The 14,688-nt window shown below is 45.2% G+C and overlaps 1 protein-coding gene across 8 annotated transcripts in view; it reads left to right on the top strand.

Moving 5' to 3' along the window:
- ARID4A (AT-rich interaction domain 4A) overlaps positions 1–14,688 on the top strand; it is a 178,111-nt gene that overhangs the window by 102,818 nt on the left and 60,605 nt on the right. For all 8 annotated transcript variants that reach the window (XM_029598224.1, XM_029598218.1, XM_029598217.1 and 5 more), the window contains exons 13-16: positions 1,710–1,804; positions 1,931–2,028; positions 5,407–5,635; positions 6,076–6,314. In XM_029598224.1, coding sequence (XP_029454084.1) covers positions 1,710–1,804; positions 1,931–2,028; positions 5,407–5,635; positions 6,076–6,314 — 661 coding nt within the window. The remainder of the gene's footprint in view (positions 1–1,709; positions 1,805–1,930; positions 2,029–5,406; positions 5,636–6,075; positions 6,315–14,688) is intronic.

Raw genomic sequence — 14,688 nt, 5'->3', positions numbered from 1 at the left:
CTTAGCCTCACAACTTTTACTGCTAATCCACCATCCCATGTCACAGAGCAAGCAAAAGCAGCAGTTATATGGAGTCATTATGGCAGAAAAATGTCTCAATCAGATTGCTTAAATAGAATTGCCAGAGAATTTTCTTCCAAAAATAAATCAACATTTAAACCATGGAGAAATCAGATTCCCTGATAAAACAGCCCTAGCATTCAGACAGGCACAAGCATCTTCCTGACTAAGAATCTGAAATGTTTATGGCAAATTGATTTCCCAATTGTGGTGCTGCAGTGTTGAATGCATACACTTTGTGCCCATCCCCAAAAGCAGCCATATCTGTCTCTCTCTCCCCCCCCTTCAATAGAAAGTGAGGTGATGCAGTCCTTTTTTGTTTTTCACTGTCATCCAGTCCAAGGAACTGTTGCCAGCCTGTTAGGTAGCAAAACCTCTCCTGTCAGCCAGGCTCCATAGTTGAGCAAAGATTGTTTATAGCACAGGTGGCAAACTCCGGTCCTCGAGGGCCACAAACAGGCCTGGTTTTCAGGATATCCACAATGAATACGCATGAGAGAGATCTACATGCTCTGCCTCCAATGTATGCAAAACTATCTCATGCGTATTCATTGTGGTTATCCTGAAAACCTGGCCTGTCTATAGCCCTCGAGGACTGGAGTTCACCACCCCTGGTTTATAGGAACCAGCTGTTTTTTGTGGCTTTTTTTTTTTGTGGGAGGGGGAGGAAGGTTCTATGGTGTTTATGAAGATTTTAGGTTATGGGGCCTCTCATAAACCTGATTTTGATTTTTCTATTTTTTCAGCGGCTGCCTCCAGGCATCAGACTGTAGGCTGTCCCTCACCCACTCTCCTGACCAAGGGCCCATGCCATGGGGTGCTCACCTCCCCAAGGCAGTGACTCGTTCTGTAAGTTAGGTTGGTCTGTGGGGGGCCCTGTAGTTTCATGTTTTTCATCAGTGTGTATTGACACTTTTTTTTTTTTTCCTCTATGTAATCCTGATTTCTTGCAGCTGCATCTTTCTATAACTGTGTGCCCCGGTCTGCTCCATCCTACCGTACTTCCCCTGTTGCAAAAATACATTGTTTTCTTCAAGGTGATAAAGCTCACTAGCAATGAATGTGTGCTTTACAAACCTGTTGAACTGGTATTCCCACTTCTCCCTCTTTCCCAAGACTGAAAGCTTGAGCATGGAGGTGCTCCCAGTTATGACCAACCCAGCTTCTGAATTCCAAGGTTACTTCATAACAAGAAACCAAATGAATACAGTGCTGGTCTTTCATCTTCACATTCAGTTCTATAAACCTGGTATATATTTATCCATAGTATTTGTAAGATGCATTATTCAGAGAATTTGTTTAAAATGGGTGCATCTATGCTTTGGTCATTTGGGCAGTACTTTAGCAGCTTCATACATTTTATAAAGTAGATACAGGGAAAAATATAAGGACCGATTTGACTATTTATGAGAAGTCAATGATCATTTATTCAGGTTTTATTTGCTGGAAAAGCTTGGGTAGGGCACTCTGGATAATTTTGGGGTTTTCCAACAAATAAAGGCCAATTGGACAGAAATGTGTTCACAAGTGTGTTGAATCTGGTCATAAAGTTGACAGCAATAACTTTCAGCTATTGTGTTAATATCTTTTATGTATTTCTTTATTTTTTTTTTAACTGAGAAACCTGTTTTCTTTCATGTTTTAATTAGGTACCCCCATCAATAAAGCACCTGTGTTAGGCTACAAGGATCTTAATCTCTTCAAACTTTTTAGGCTTGTTTATCACCAGGGTGGATGTGACAATGTAAGTATATAGTACAAGAGGTAAATATTTTTATTTCTTTCTTTCTTGAACACTGCAGTGTAGGCTGTTGATATGTATTATATGCCTATTCATATCTATTAAGAAAAACTTATTTTTAAATTCCAGATTGACAGTGGTGCTGTATGGAAGCAAATTTATATGGACCTTGGCATTCCTATTTTGAATTCAGCTGCTTCCTACAATGTAAAAACTGCATATAAAAAGTGAGTGGTTAAGATTTATCTAAAAAAGCTTGGCATGAGATAGCTATTAAGTCAGAGCTTCCCCAGTCAGTTGTTTTTTCCAGAATATCCAGATGAATATTCAAAGATCATTTTGCATACATTGGAGACCTAGGGATGCAGTTTGAACTCATGCATATTCATTTCAAGTATCCTGAAAATCCTGATTGGCTGTGGGGTTTGCACAGGAAGCCCGGTGTTAAGTTGGCTGGTTAAATTGTATGTAGTTTTTAGGATAAATAAAAATTGTCAGTTGGGTTAATTTGCCTTCTGACTCTCACTTGCAGCTGATCAAGTTCAGTGAAGAGCAGCAACACCATATCCATTAATTCTTTGTTAAGACAATTTACCAACAGGCTGATACAGTACAGTGTGCTCCGGCAGAGCGCACTGTTAACCCGCGATTGGACGCGCGTTTTCGACGCGCTAGCTTTACCCCTTATTCAGTAAGGGGTAATAACGCGTCGAAAACGCGCATCCAACCCCCCCGAACCTAATAGCGCCCGCAACATGCAAATGCATGTTGATGGCCCTATTAGGTATTCCCGCGTAATTTAGAAAGCAAAATGTGCAGCCAAGCCGCACATTTTACTTTCAGAAACTAGTGCCTACCCAAAGGTAGGCGATAATTTCTCCAGGCACCGGGAAAGTGCACAGAAAAGCAGTATTTCAGGTAATATTTCATGGTGATATTAAGTCGGAGGGTGCACAGAAAAGCAGTTTTTACTGCTTTTCTGTGCACTTTCCTGGTGCCCGGAGAAATTAACGCCTACCTTTGGGTAGGTGCTAGTTTCTGAAAGTAAAATGTGCGGTTTGGCTGCACGTTTTACTTTCTGTATCGCGCTGGAATACCTAATAGGGCCATCAACATGCATTTGCATGTTGCGGGCGCTGTTAGGTTCGGGGGGGGGGGGGGTTGGCTGCACATTTTGCTTTCTAAATCATACGGGAATACATAATAGGGCCATCAACATGCATTTGCATGTTGCAGGCGCTATTAGGTTCAGGGGGGGGTGGATGCACGTTTTCGACTTAATATCATAGTGATATTAAGTCGGAGGTCCTGAAAGTTTAAAAAAAAAAAAAAAAATTTGAAATCGGCCCTCAGCTCGCGGGTTGAAAACCGGACGCTCAATTTTGCCGGCATCCGGTTTCCGAACCCATGGCTGTCAGCGGGTTTGAGAACAGACGCCGGCAAAATTGAGCGTCGGTTGTCAAACCCGCTGACAGCCACCGCTCCTGTCCAAAAAAAGGTGCTAGGGACGTACTAGTGTCTCTAGTGCCTCTTTTTGCCGCAGGCCCTCATTTAAATACAGAATTGTGCGCACAGGAGAGTGGCCTGAGCGGGCGTTTGCCCGCTCTCCCGCAACTTTTACTGTATCGGCCCGTATGTAATCTGGCTGCATCGACAGATTCACGTGCCTCGATTGCTGCACCTGAAAATATTCTTGGTCTCTCACATCATCCAGACCTTTAGCCGGATTAGGACGAGACATTTCTGGGAGTGTGTTTAGGAAAATGGCGCACTTTCTTGACATTTTCAAAAGTTTACATGCTGTTTTACCCCTCTCTGCTGTCCGCACAAAGTGCGAGAGGGGTAAAACAGCGCGTGAACTGGTAGTTTCTCTTTGAGAATTAGCGTGAAGTACGTTTCCGAAAAGTGCCCAGACCATTCAAAAATTGCCCCGTATATTTATGGAATTATTGCATCTCTTCTCTTAATTGAAGTGTACCTTTTGCTGTAGTTTTTAAATTGTAGCATGTTTTTTGATGGAATGGTTAACTGTGAAGTCTGAACTTCCATGAAATGTTTTCAGAATAACCTTCCTAGTTGTCCTTTGTTGGCTCTGACATTCGGAGTAGGGAAATATCTACAGTACCTGGATGTAATCCACTTTGAAGTGCCTGAAAAGTGGAATATAAATCAAATAAATAAAGTAGATTAAACTGCTCATAAAAATTGCTAAGAAAAAAATGAAGCTGCCCATAAAATCTGTAAATATTTGTCATGCAGCCTGTACTTTTCTACAGCTCTTCTGGCTCCCTCTGCCAGGCTGGAGCCAAAAGCGATGCATCTTGAGCAGAGCAAGCTGAAGAGTGGCAGGACTGTGTGCTGCATCAAGGGGCAGAAAATAAGAACTTGTTCCTTTTGGGTGGGGGATATCTTACGATAGGGATCCTCCACCTTCGATCTCGGATACGTTCTGTACTCGCATCTTCAGCGGAGCACACCCGTGCCTCCCTCCTGATATCGCCTGAGGGGACCTGGCCCCCCTCCCCACTCTGAGCCCTAAACTCTTAAGTGTCCTGTGATAGCTCTGATGACAATGTGTAAAAAAAAAAAAAAAAAAAAAGTCTTTGAAACTGTACTTTGGGAGTTGGCAACCCTGCTTCCAAGAAAAAACTACCTAGGTTCATAGTATGTTGCTCAGGCTCCATGGGACTGAAGTACATTTATCATTCTTGTTGTCCTTTTAGGAGAGAAATAGGATCTGTAATCAGAGCACTGCCTTGTGGCAAAAGGATTATCTTTTGGTCTTGGAGAAGATTATTTCTTTAAGCCTCTACGTGGTGACAGTTTTCATATCCTCTGAGCAATTAGCTTTAGTGCCCTATACCAAGTTTAGAGCTCATGGCCAGCTACCGAAAAATAGCAGTTTTCTAATAAAATGGGCTTAAATTCTCATTCCTTAGATTCTGGATGCATCCTTGTCCAGCTGCAGCCTTTTTTCATCCTGTCCTGCATTCTGCTGAAAGGGGTGGAGGGTCATGTTGTACTCCAACAGCTAAGAAAGAAATGCTTATGTCTGTTTTCCCAGCAGCAGGTCTTTTCATGGTTGAGCAGTTAACGATCTGGATGCTGGGCCTGCTTCTTGAAAGGATAATGATTAGTTATCCTTTAAAGAAAGTTCAAATGTGGTAGAAAGCAGGACTGGAATAGTGGATTGAAATCTGGAAGATGCAGATTGCGTTGAAGAGAAATGTCCGCAAACTGCTGGGAATTCCATTCACTAAGCCTCATGCATATATATTTAACTGAATTTATAAGCATTTTCATCCTTAGTTAATTTTATGTATGTATTAAAGGCTTGCTAATATCGCTAATATCGCTAATATCGCTATTAAACTCTTTTCCTTATAGTTATCACATGATACATACTGAATGGCATTAATCTTGTTTAAGTTTGATACTCAATTTATTTAAAGTAAAGTAACGGCCTCATTTCATGCATGCCTGTGAAGCACAGCATTAAATTAGTGGCACTGTTCTGCTGTAAGCACTATTAGCCTATTGCATTTTATTAAAAAAAAAATGTGCATGACTATGATGTTGACATCTCTTTAAAAATGTTTATACAGATATCTTTATGGGTTTGAGGAATACTGCCGTTCTGCAAGTATTCAGTTTAGGACAATCCACCATAATGATCCTAAGCCTGTAAAAGAGATTCAAACACCGGAGAAAACAATGGAGGACATTGTTCCAGCAGCACAAGAGACGTCTCCAGTAGAAGTAAAGAAGGAAGTAGAAGAGAATATGGGTTCAGATAGTGAAAGTGAAAAAGAAATTGAAATTCGATCGCCAAGAGTAAGTTTCTTACTATTCAGAATGTGGTCATCCATCATCGCCAGTTGAAATGGATGTATTTTAGAAACTTTTATTACTCTGAGTTTGTTACGTGGTGAATCATTGAGTGTCCGATAAGCATCTTGATTCACTTAACCTGAGCATCTCAGAGTCATGGATTATTAAAGGTAACTTGAAAATATTTTTAAGGTAAAAATTTGACAACCCACGTTTACCACATACAGATTATTGCATCACTGTAGCGCCTGGAAGGCAAGTGCCCTGTGAACGTCATGAATAAGTGATTTTAATGAGAGAGAATCCTGCAGTAAAGAAACCGCACTTGTTAAAAAGGATCTATACACACCACCACCACCAGAGACTTTCCACCAGCCACTCTGTTCTGCACATATAAACAATTGGATATCTGAATGTGCTAATGCACCTTTTTTTGGTCACAGGGCCGCCGACGCATTATTCGAGAGATAACACCAGTTAAAAAAGAAATTGAAGAAGCTGACAAATCAAAAGACAGTAACAAGGAAAATAAAGACGTGGAGGAAGAATCTCAGAAAACTGAGAAGGAAAATGAGACGCCATTAGGAAGGAAGGGCACACTAAAGCAAAAAGGAGAGAGGAGAATAAAGAAAGAGGAATCCGACAAAGAATCTGAGGAAGACGAAGAGAGAAGGCGAGAGGGGTATGTATAGGGTTTGCATTAAATAAGAGTAGGCTAGCGTAGCGGCTGACTAGCACCTGGATTGGGCCTTCTGTGCTCTAGGTCAGCTGGGAATGCTGTAGATACCGTGTTTGCAGTCTTTGAGATGACAGGGGAGTCAAGGTCGTCATTAAGCGTGACATTTGCTGGACAGAATTAGATCCATGGGAGTGCTGCTACAATGACAAGACTAGGAGCAGCGGAAGAGAGAGTCTGTTAAAATAGAGGTAGTTGCAAATGAAGGCTCTTGGCACCAGGATCCCAGCACTGGGTCTGTTTTGATCTGGGGAAAAAAAGAGGAGAAAGATACTAATAGGCCAAAATAAAAACATCTAATAGACTTGATATAATGAAATGGCAGTTGTAAAAAAAATAGGTAAGTGAAGTTTTAAGTCAAGTGAGAAAACTTTGCTGGAGGCAAAGGGCCTTACTCAGAAAGGACTTTTCCCATTATGTGCCTATGCAGAAATCTTAATTGAATAAGGTCCAATATCTTTGGTTACTTGCGTTAAGAAAGATGCTTAGTTATTCACTTCAGAAGGATATGAAGCAAAACTCCAAAAGACTGAGCCTTCTGGTTAAAGAAAACTGGCTGACTGGGATGTGCACCAAAGTAAAATGGAGTCAGATAGGTGTGAGGAGGCTGCTCCAGTAGATGGCATTGCTCTGTTGGAGGATCTGGGTTTGATTCCCAGGCTGACTGGGGCTGGGGATGCTGTGGAGGTAGTGTTCACAGCCCTGGGGAGCGGGAATCTGAGGCATTGTACAAAAATGATGACTGGGATTAGGTCTATGATTGCAGGAGCTCTGGCGCACAGCTCCCAGCCGAGGTCTGTTGCTGTAATAGCTGGGTTAAGTGACTTGGGAGGGATATAAAATAGGGTAAAAATATCCCTGGGTAGCTGTGAATGAAGGCTTATGTTGCTATATACAAACATATGTTTCAAGTGAGCTGGAAGCCCAGAGGAGCAGCAAGGAAACTGATGTGCCCACCTGCCATCCTCTGCCTGCTGCCCCCCCCCCCCCCAAAAAAAAAACAACAACCCAAAAAACTATGTAAGACTGGTGCTGCCTATGAAGTGTACAAATAAAATGTGGTGAAGGTGACTTGTCTGTTTGCACTACAATTATAAAGCTGAGCTGCAGAGATCCTAACTCATCATTCTTAGTTACCATGTTTCATGAATTAAGATTGCTTTTTATGCTCTACATAATCATAGTAGGTTCCACTGTATATACTTTTTATTCTCCTAGGACAAGCAGGATGTTAGTCCTCACAGATGGATGACGACATCAGATGGAGCCCGGCATGGAAAACTTTTGTCAAAGTTTCTGGAAGCTTTGACTGGCACACTGAGCCTGCCACTGTCCATGTGAGGTCCCCCTTCGGTCTCTCTTTCTGTGGTGCAGTAGACTCGTGGTCTTTTGGAGCTCCTCTTAATCTGCCTTTTTTGTGTGTTAAAATTTTCTCCTGTTCCATCGCCGGTTTCCCCTTTGCCGGTTGGTGTATCTCCTCAGCGTGGCAGTAAACATTTTTTCCCTTCTTCGCGGTCAATTCCTGGCGTCCCACTTCTCTGTGGCCCCTGGTCATCGACCATGTGCAAGCAATTTTTCATGCCATCGTCCAGCTTCTGTCAATGCCCCCAGAGCACGCGGACACTGTCCATCACGGATCCACATGAAGTTTGCATCCTCTGCTTGGGGACATCACATAACGTCAGAGGGTGTCAGTTGTATGATCAGATAACCCCCAAGGGCCGTTGTGTGCGACTCAATAAAATGGAGAAAATTTTGGTTCCAAAAAATCTGCTCCATCCACCCCCATGTCAGTCATCAACACCAGGGGTTGGGAGGAGCCGCTTGATACGCTCCCCTTCGCCACAGCCCTGGCAACATCTTCTAAAGACCAAGGGGACGGTGACCGTTCCTCCATGGTCTCACAGGTTTCCAGGACATCGGGGTCCTTCGCACTGGGCAAAGACTGGGCCGAGCACCATAGGAAATCCTGCAAGCACTGACACCGGGATCCGTCGGCACATGGCTCCAGTTCCAGTGGGGTGCCTGTGGCTGCTGCACCGCCACCAAAGTGACCCCGTGGTACGGAGGCCCCTATCTTCCGATAAACCCGGGAGTCCCAGGTGTTCCCCATCGATGTCTGTGCTGGGCACCATGCCCCTTTAGAGACCTGAGGCGGCACCAGTGACACCTCGTCCCCCTCCTTCAGTCCTGTCCCCACAATCTTTCAGGAGGAATTGGACCGCAGGGTGCAGAGTGCGGTGATCTGAGCTCTGCGGAGGGTTATTGCCCTTGCCACTGGCCCCTGCTCGAGCAGGGTCCTATCTTAATGCCCCTGCTCGAGCATCTGGATGTCCTCCTCAGGCCCTCCCGATGCAGCCGATACCAGAGGGACCCTCAGTTCCCCAGCGACCACCGATTGCCCCCCCCCCTTGGGAGCAATCCCCATCATTGGGTTTTCAAGGAGGAATATGCGTCCAGTGCCGTGGTCCTCAAGCCTCAGTTCCCCAAGCCTTTGCCTGGGCCCTCTGGCCTCCTGCAGTCTCTGGTCCCCCTGCTACTAGCGGGACCTTAAATTCCCTCTGTGGCTTCGAGACCCTCGGAGCCCAGGGCCAGGGATTTACACAGGCCTCATCCGCACAGGTGCCATGATGGCCTCAGCAAGGAAGAAGGCCCTTTCGACCCGTGGGGGGATACATTTTCAAAGTCTTCTTCTGAGATCTCTGATGACCCCCTGACAGAGCCTTCACCACCAAAGAAAGGTGTTGGTTCCCTCCGGAGGACACCTCCTTTGCGGGTTTTGTCAGGGCCATGGCCAAAGCTATCCCCTTCCAGCTTCTCACAGAGGAGGATGCATGACATAAAATGTTGGAGGTCTTCCAATTTGTTGACACTCCTAAGGACATAGTGGCTGTTCCCATTCATGGCATCTTTAAGGATCTTCTCCTTCGGATGTGGGAACACCCAATATCCATCTCTCCATTGAATAGGAAGGCGGATGCCACTTACCTGGTTCAGTAGGCCTTAGGTTTTGAGAGGCATCATCTCCCTTGCCAGGCCATAGTTGTGGAGTCCGCTCTCAAAAAGGTGAAGCACTTCTGCAGCCATACATCTGCCCCTCCAGGGCGGGAACATAGGGAAATGGATGCCTTTGGGTAGGAAGGTTTTTCAGGACACTATGTTCATTGCCCATATTGCTTCCTACTGGTTGTACGTGACCCAGTACAACCGAAACCTGTGGAAACAGGTCCAGGAACTTGCAGAATGCCTACCACAGCAGCAACAGGAATAGTTCTCTGCGATTGTATTTATTTATTTTTTTATAATTTACTTTTTATTAATTTTCATTCTGTACATTAACATATTCTTATACAACATCTCAATATTCTTTCAAATAGAAAAACTTCTAATACAGAAATCATTCTTTCCATATTAATCTAATTAGAAATGAAAATATTTTTTAAGCAATTTATGGAAAAGTGGGGGCACATAAAAAGCGGCTCAAAAAAGAAGTATTAAAGTATTACTAACACATTAGCACACCTTGTGATGTCTGTGAGTCATTCTTTACTGCATCAAACCTTAACAGCTAAACCGTTGGGTGACCATCCAAAAACTTACGTAAATCTAACGGATCAATGAACACATTTGTTATCCATATAGTTCAAAATACATTTGCACAGATATTTGACAATAAATTTTCCTCCTCTCCCTTAAACTTCAGATTTGATTGATATGAATTTTTTCCTTCTCTCCTGAGTAGTTCTCGATAAGTCTCACCTTGAAATAGGTTAAAACTATTTCGCATAAAGAATCTAAAAACCATATCTCTGTCCGATAACAAGGTAAAAGATACAAATAGTGTTCTTTTTTTCATTACAATAGATTCTGATGATAATTCCAGAAATTGTGATTAAAATTCACTTTTTCTTCCAGCTGTAAATTTTGTTGTTGATGGTCTTCTCTTTGCCTTTCATCTCTCTCAGGTAAATAGTATATCTTATTAAAGACAGGTAATATTTCCTTAGGCAATTCCAAAATTTATAAAAGGTATTTCTTTTTAACATCTCTAAAGCGGAGATAATTTCTATATAAGAAAAATTCAAGATCCTTAAATTTGCATATTTCCCCCAATTCACCAGGTTTTCAATTTTCTTTATATCTTCAACTCTCATTATTTCATGTTTCCTCAATTTTTCCAACTTTTGTTATTTGCTCTATTTTTAATTCTTGGTCATTAATCCTGGTCTCAATCTTTGGAAATGTTGATTATTCTCCAATTTTATCTGTTAGATTTACTATCGCAATCTCTAAGTCTTTTAATCCCCACCCCCGAGAGTCCAAAGTTATTACTTTTGGTCTTACCATCTGGGGTATTATATATCCGTAAGTTGCTTGGAGAGATCCTTTCCCTTTGCTGGTAAGTCCCCAATCTCGACTCGAAGATTTTCATCTTCCTCTTCTGTAGCACCAGCAGATTCTCCCGAAGAAGATCCTTTTTTCAGTTTGGCAGATTCCTCACCAACAGTTATTTTAAAAAAAACTTTTCTTTTTACTACTCAGAGGTCTGCAGTTCCTCTCGGCTACGTCTCTCGGTCTCCCAGATCCAGCTCTTGCTCTGCTTCAACGGTCGAGGGAGGGGGTGGGGTGTTTGGTGCGCCGGGACTCAATGAGATGTCGTCAGCCTGCAGATTCGACACCCGCTCTGCGTCTTCCTCTGCTGTGGCTCCCTCCACCGGCTTCAGATTCCCAGTCTGGGCAAAGAGACTCGATTCTTGGCTGAAGCGTCTCTGATAAGGGGGACGATGTTGCTATCTCCCTTACCCTTTCTTTCCTCTTGGTATGCGGCATTTTTCTTCAAAAAGCAAACTTACCAGGTAAACAGAATCAGAGCATTCCTGCCCTACTACTTATGCGGTGGCCATCTTACCCAACCAATTTCAACAACACACATTTTTGAAACAGTCCAGGTGGCTGCCGTGGCATCGGCGCCCATAGGATGGCCTGGCTCTGTGCTTCCGACTTTTGGCTAGAGGTGCAGGAGAAGTTGGCTGACCTCCCATGTATGGGTGAAAACCTTTTTGGGGATAAGGTCAGAGATGCGGTAGCTCAGTTGAAGGATCACCTTGAAACTGTTAAGCAACTCTCCGCTAGTGCTTCAGGCCCTCTATCCTCTGTCAGGAAATCTTCCAGACCAAGCTCCAGGAAGTCTCTTTATCGGCAGCGGAAATATTACCCCCCCCCCAGTCGCTTCTCGGACTAGCACACTCGTGTTAGCTCCAGGGGCCGCTCCCATCAGCAGCGAGCGCCTAGGCCCCAGCCGGCCCCCCAACAGGCTCCAGCTACAGGCTTTTGACTGGAGGTGAGGGAGCATGGATCAGCAAGATATACCCCTGATGCTAGATCCCCAGTGGGAGGCAGACTTCTTTGTTTTGCCCACCACTGGGTGGCTATCACTTCGGACCAATGGGTTCTTGCCATAGTTTGCCAAGGGTATTGTTTCAATTTCAGAAGGATCCCAGAGGACTCTTCCCCCATGTCCATTGTGGGGTTCGGCTGCCAAGCAGGTCATACATCAGACAGAGCTATCCGCCCTTCTCCCTTCAGGAGTGGTAGAGCCCGTTCCTCATCTTCAGCAGGGCCGAGGGTTCTAATGGAGGTATTTCCTCATACCAAAGAGGACTGGGGGCTTGCACCCCGTTCTCGATCTCAGGGTGTTGAGCAAATTTCTCACAAGAGAAAAGTTCAAAATGGTTTCTCTGGGCACTCTGATTCCCCTCTTCAAAAGAGGAGACTGGCTCTGCTCCCTCAATCTCAAGGATGCTTATGCCCACATTGCCATCTTCCCCGGGCATAGAAAGTATCTTTGCTTTTTTGGGATGCTGCCTTTTGGTTTGGCCTCAGCCCCTTGCATCTTCACCAAGTGCCTGGCAGTGGTGGCAGTGCATCTCAGGCGCCATGTGGTGCAAGTCTTCCCCTATATGGATGACTGGCTGATCAAAAGCGACTACCACACATAGGCGTGGGATGCTTTGGCCCTGACTATGTTCTCTTATGAATTACCCGAAATCTCACCTCTGCCAGACTCCCTAGCTGGACTTCATAGGAGCCAAGCTGGACATAGTTCAGGCGAAGGCGTTCTTGCCCCACGATCAGACCTTTGCCCTATATTCGTTGGTGGCCTTCTGCCTTGCTTGCTGGGCCACATGGCAGCCTCTGTCTGTTATCCCTTTAGCTCATCTTTGCATGCGCAGTGCACAATGGGCATTGCAATTGCAATGGCAGCAGGCATCCCAGGACCTCTAGGCCCTTGTCTTCATCACACAATCTCTGAAGAGCTGTCTGTCCTGTGGAAGACACTCTCCAATTTGGAACAGGGGATTCTCTTCCAGGCTGCCCCACCTCAAGTAGTGCTTACTATGTGGATGGCATCCACACGCAAGGTCACTGGACTGCTCAGGAAACTCTCTGCCAGTTAAACTTCTTGGAGCTTCAGGCGATTCGTTATGCTTTCTGGGCATTCCGAGACCAGTTGTCCTACAAGACAGTCCTGCTTCGGGTGGACAACCAAGTCGCGATGTGGTATGACCACAAGCAGGGAGGCATTGGAGGGGGTCGTTCCTCATCTGTTGGGAGGTGGTACAGATCTGGTCCTGGGCCTATCGCAGTGGATGTCGCTTTGAGCAGTGTACCTACCCGGGACTCTGAACATTCTGGCAGACTGACTAAGCCGCTCATTTCTGCCACATGAGAGGTCCCTGAATCTGGAGGTGGTGACCTGGATTTTCCACTGGTGGGGAGCCCTGGATGTGGATCTCTTCGCCTCCCCATATCAACTGCAAGGTGAGCAATTTTTGCTCCCTGTTCGTGTGGGAAGTCTGTCCAGCCTCTGCCTTCACCCTTCATTGGGGAAAGGGTCTCCTGAACACCTACCCTCCTCTTTCACTTCTCCTGAAGCTTCAACTGGACTGAGGGACCCTGCTCCTCATGGCGCCCTACTGGCCCAGGCAGGTCTGGTTCCCTCTCCTTCAGAGTCTGTCAATCAGGGATCCCATCAGACTGTGCCCGATCTGATAACTCAGAACTAGGGCACCCTGTGTCATTTGAACTTTCTGACGTTAGCCTTGACGGCTTGGATGTTGAGCGCCTAGGCCTTCAACCCCTGGACTTCTCAGAAAACATCTCCCAGATGCTAGTGGCTTCTAGAAAGCCTTCCACCAGGAAGTCTTACAAGTTAAAATGGAAGAGGTTCTTGGACTATTTGTGCACCTTTCCGAGTCTGGGCTTAAAACCACCTCTGTCAGGGTTTCATCTCAATGCGGTTAGTGCGTACCATCGGGGTGTTGCTGGTACACCCAATCGGTGCAACCTATAGTAGGTGATTTATGAGGGGTCTACTTCAACTAAAGCCCTCTTTTGCCTCCTGTTGTGTCCTAGGATCTCAACATTGTCCTGGCGCAGCTCATGCATCCTTCCTTTGAATCCTTGTGTTCCTGCAACCTGAAGTTCCTCACCTGGAAGGTTATATTCCCAGTGGCGTTCACTTCAGCTCGTAGAGTTACTGAGCTTCATACATACTGCGCTTAGTTACATACTGCCATACACTAAGTTTTTTCATGATTGTGTGGTCCTGTGTACGCTCCCCAAGTTCCTGCCTAAGGTTGTGACTAATTTCCACATCAATCAGTCCATTGTTTTGCCCACCTTCTTTCCAAGGCCTCATTCCCATCCAGGGAAAAGAGCTCTTCATAGACTGGATTGCAAGACAACTTTGGCCTGCTGTGCATTTTGTTTGGAATGCACAGCAGGTTACAGGCAATCCACGCAGCTCTTTGTATCTTTTGATAACAGGCTAGGAGTTGCGGCAAGCAAATACTCTAACTGGCTGGTGGACTGCATTGCCTTCTGCTATGCACAAGTGGGCCTTCAGCTTGGAGGCCGAATCAAAGCTCACTCTGTGGGCCATGGCAAGGTCGGTAGCCCACCTGTGGGTGGTTCCTGTCGCCGACATTTGCCGGGCAGTGACGTGGAGTTCCCTGCACATGTTCGCTGCCCACTACTGTTTGGACACGGATGGTCGATAAGACAGTGACTTTGGCTAATCTGTCCTATGCAATCTCTTCCGGGTTTAAACCCAATTCTTCCTACCTAAGGCCCCTGATTGGAACCAGGCTGCCCCGCTAATGACCAACAGCACCACAATTGTTCTTGTGCCCGTTGGCACCTTGTTTAGTAACTGTTTGTTTTGGTTGTTGCTGGGAGCAGCCTAGAGCTTGGTATTCACCCATTGTCAGGACTACCATCCTGCTTGTCCTAGGAGAAAGCACAGTTGCATACCTGT

The sequence above is a fragment of the Rhinatrema bivittatum genome, chromosome 4 (assembly GCF_901001135.1).
Source record: "Rhinatrema bivittatum chromosome 4, aRhiBiv1.1, whole genome shotgun sequence".
NCBI classification, from domain to species: Eukaryota; Metazoa; Chordata; class Amphibia; order Gymnophiona; family Rhinatrematidae; genus Rhinatrema; species Rhinatrema bivittatum.
This window is presented reverse-complemented; position numbering and strand designations above follow the sequence as displayed.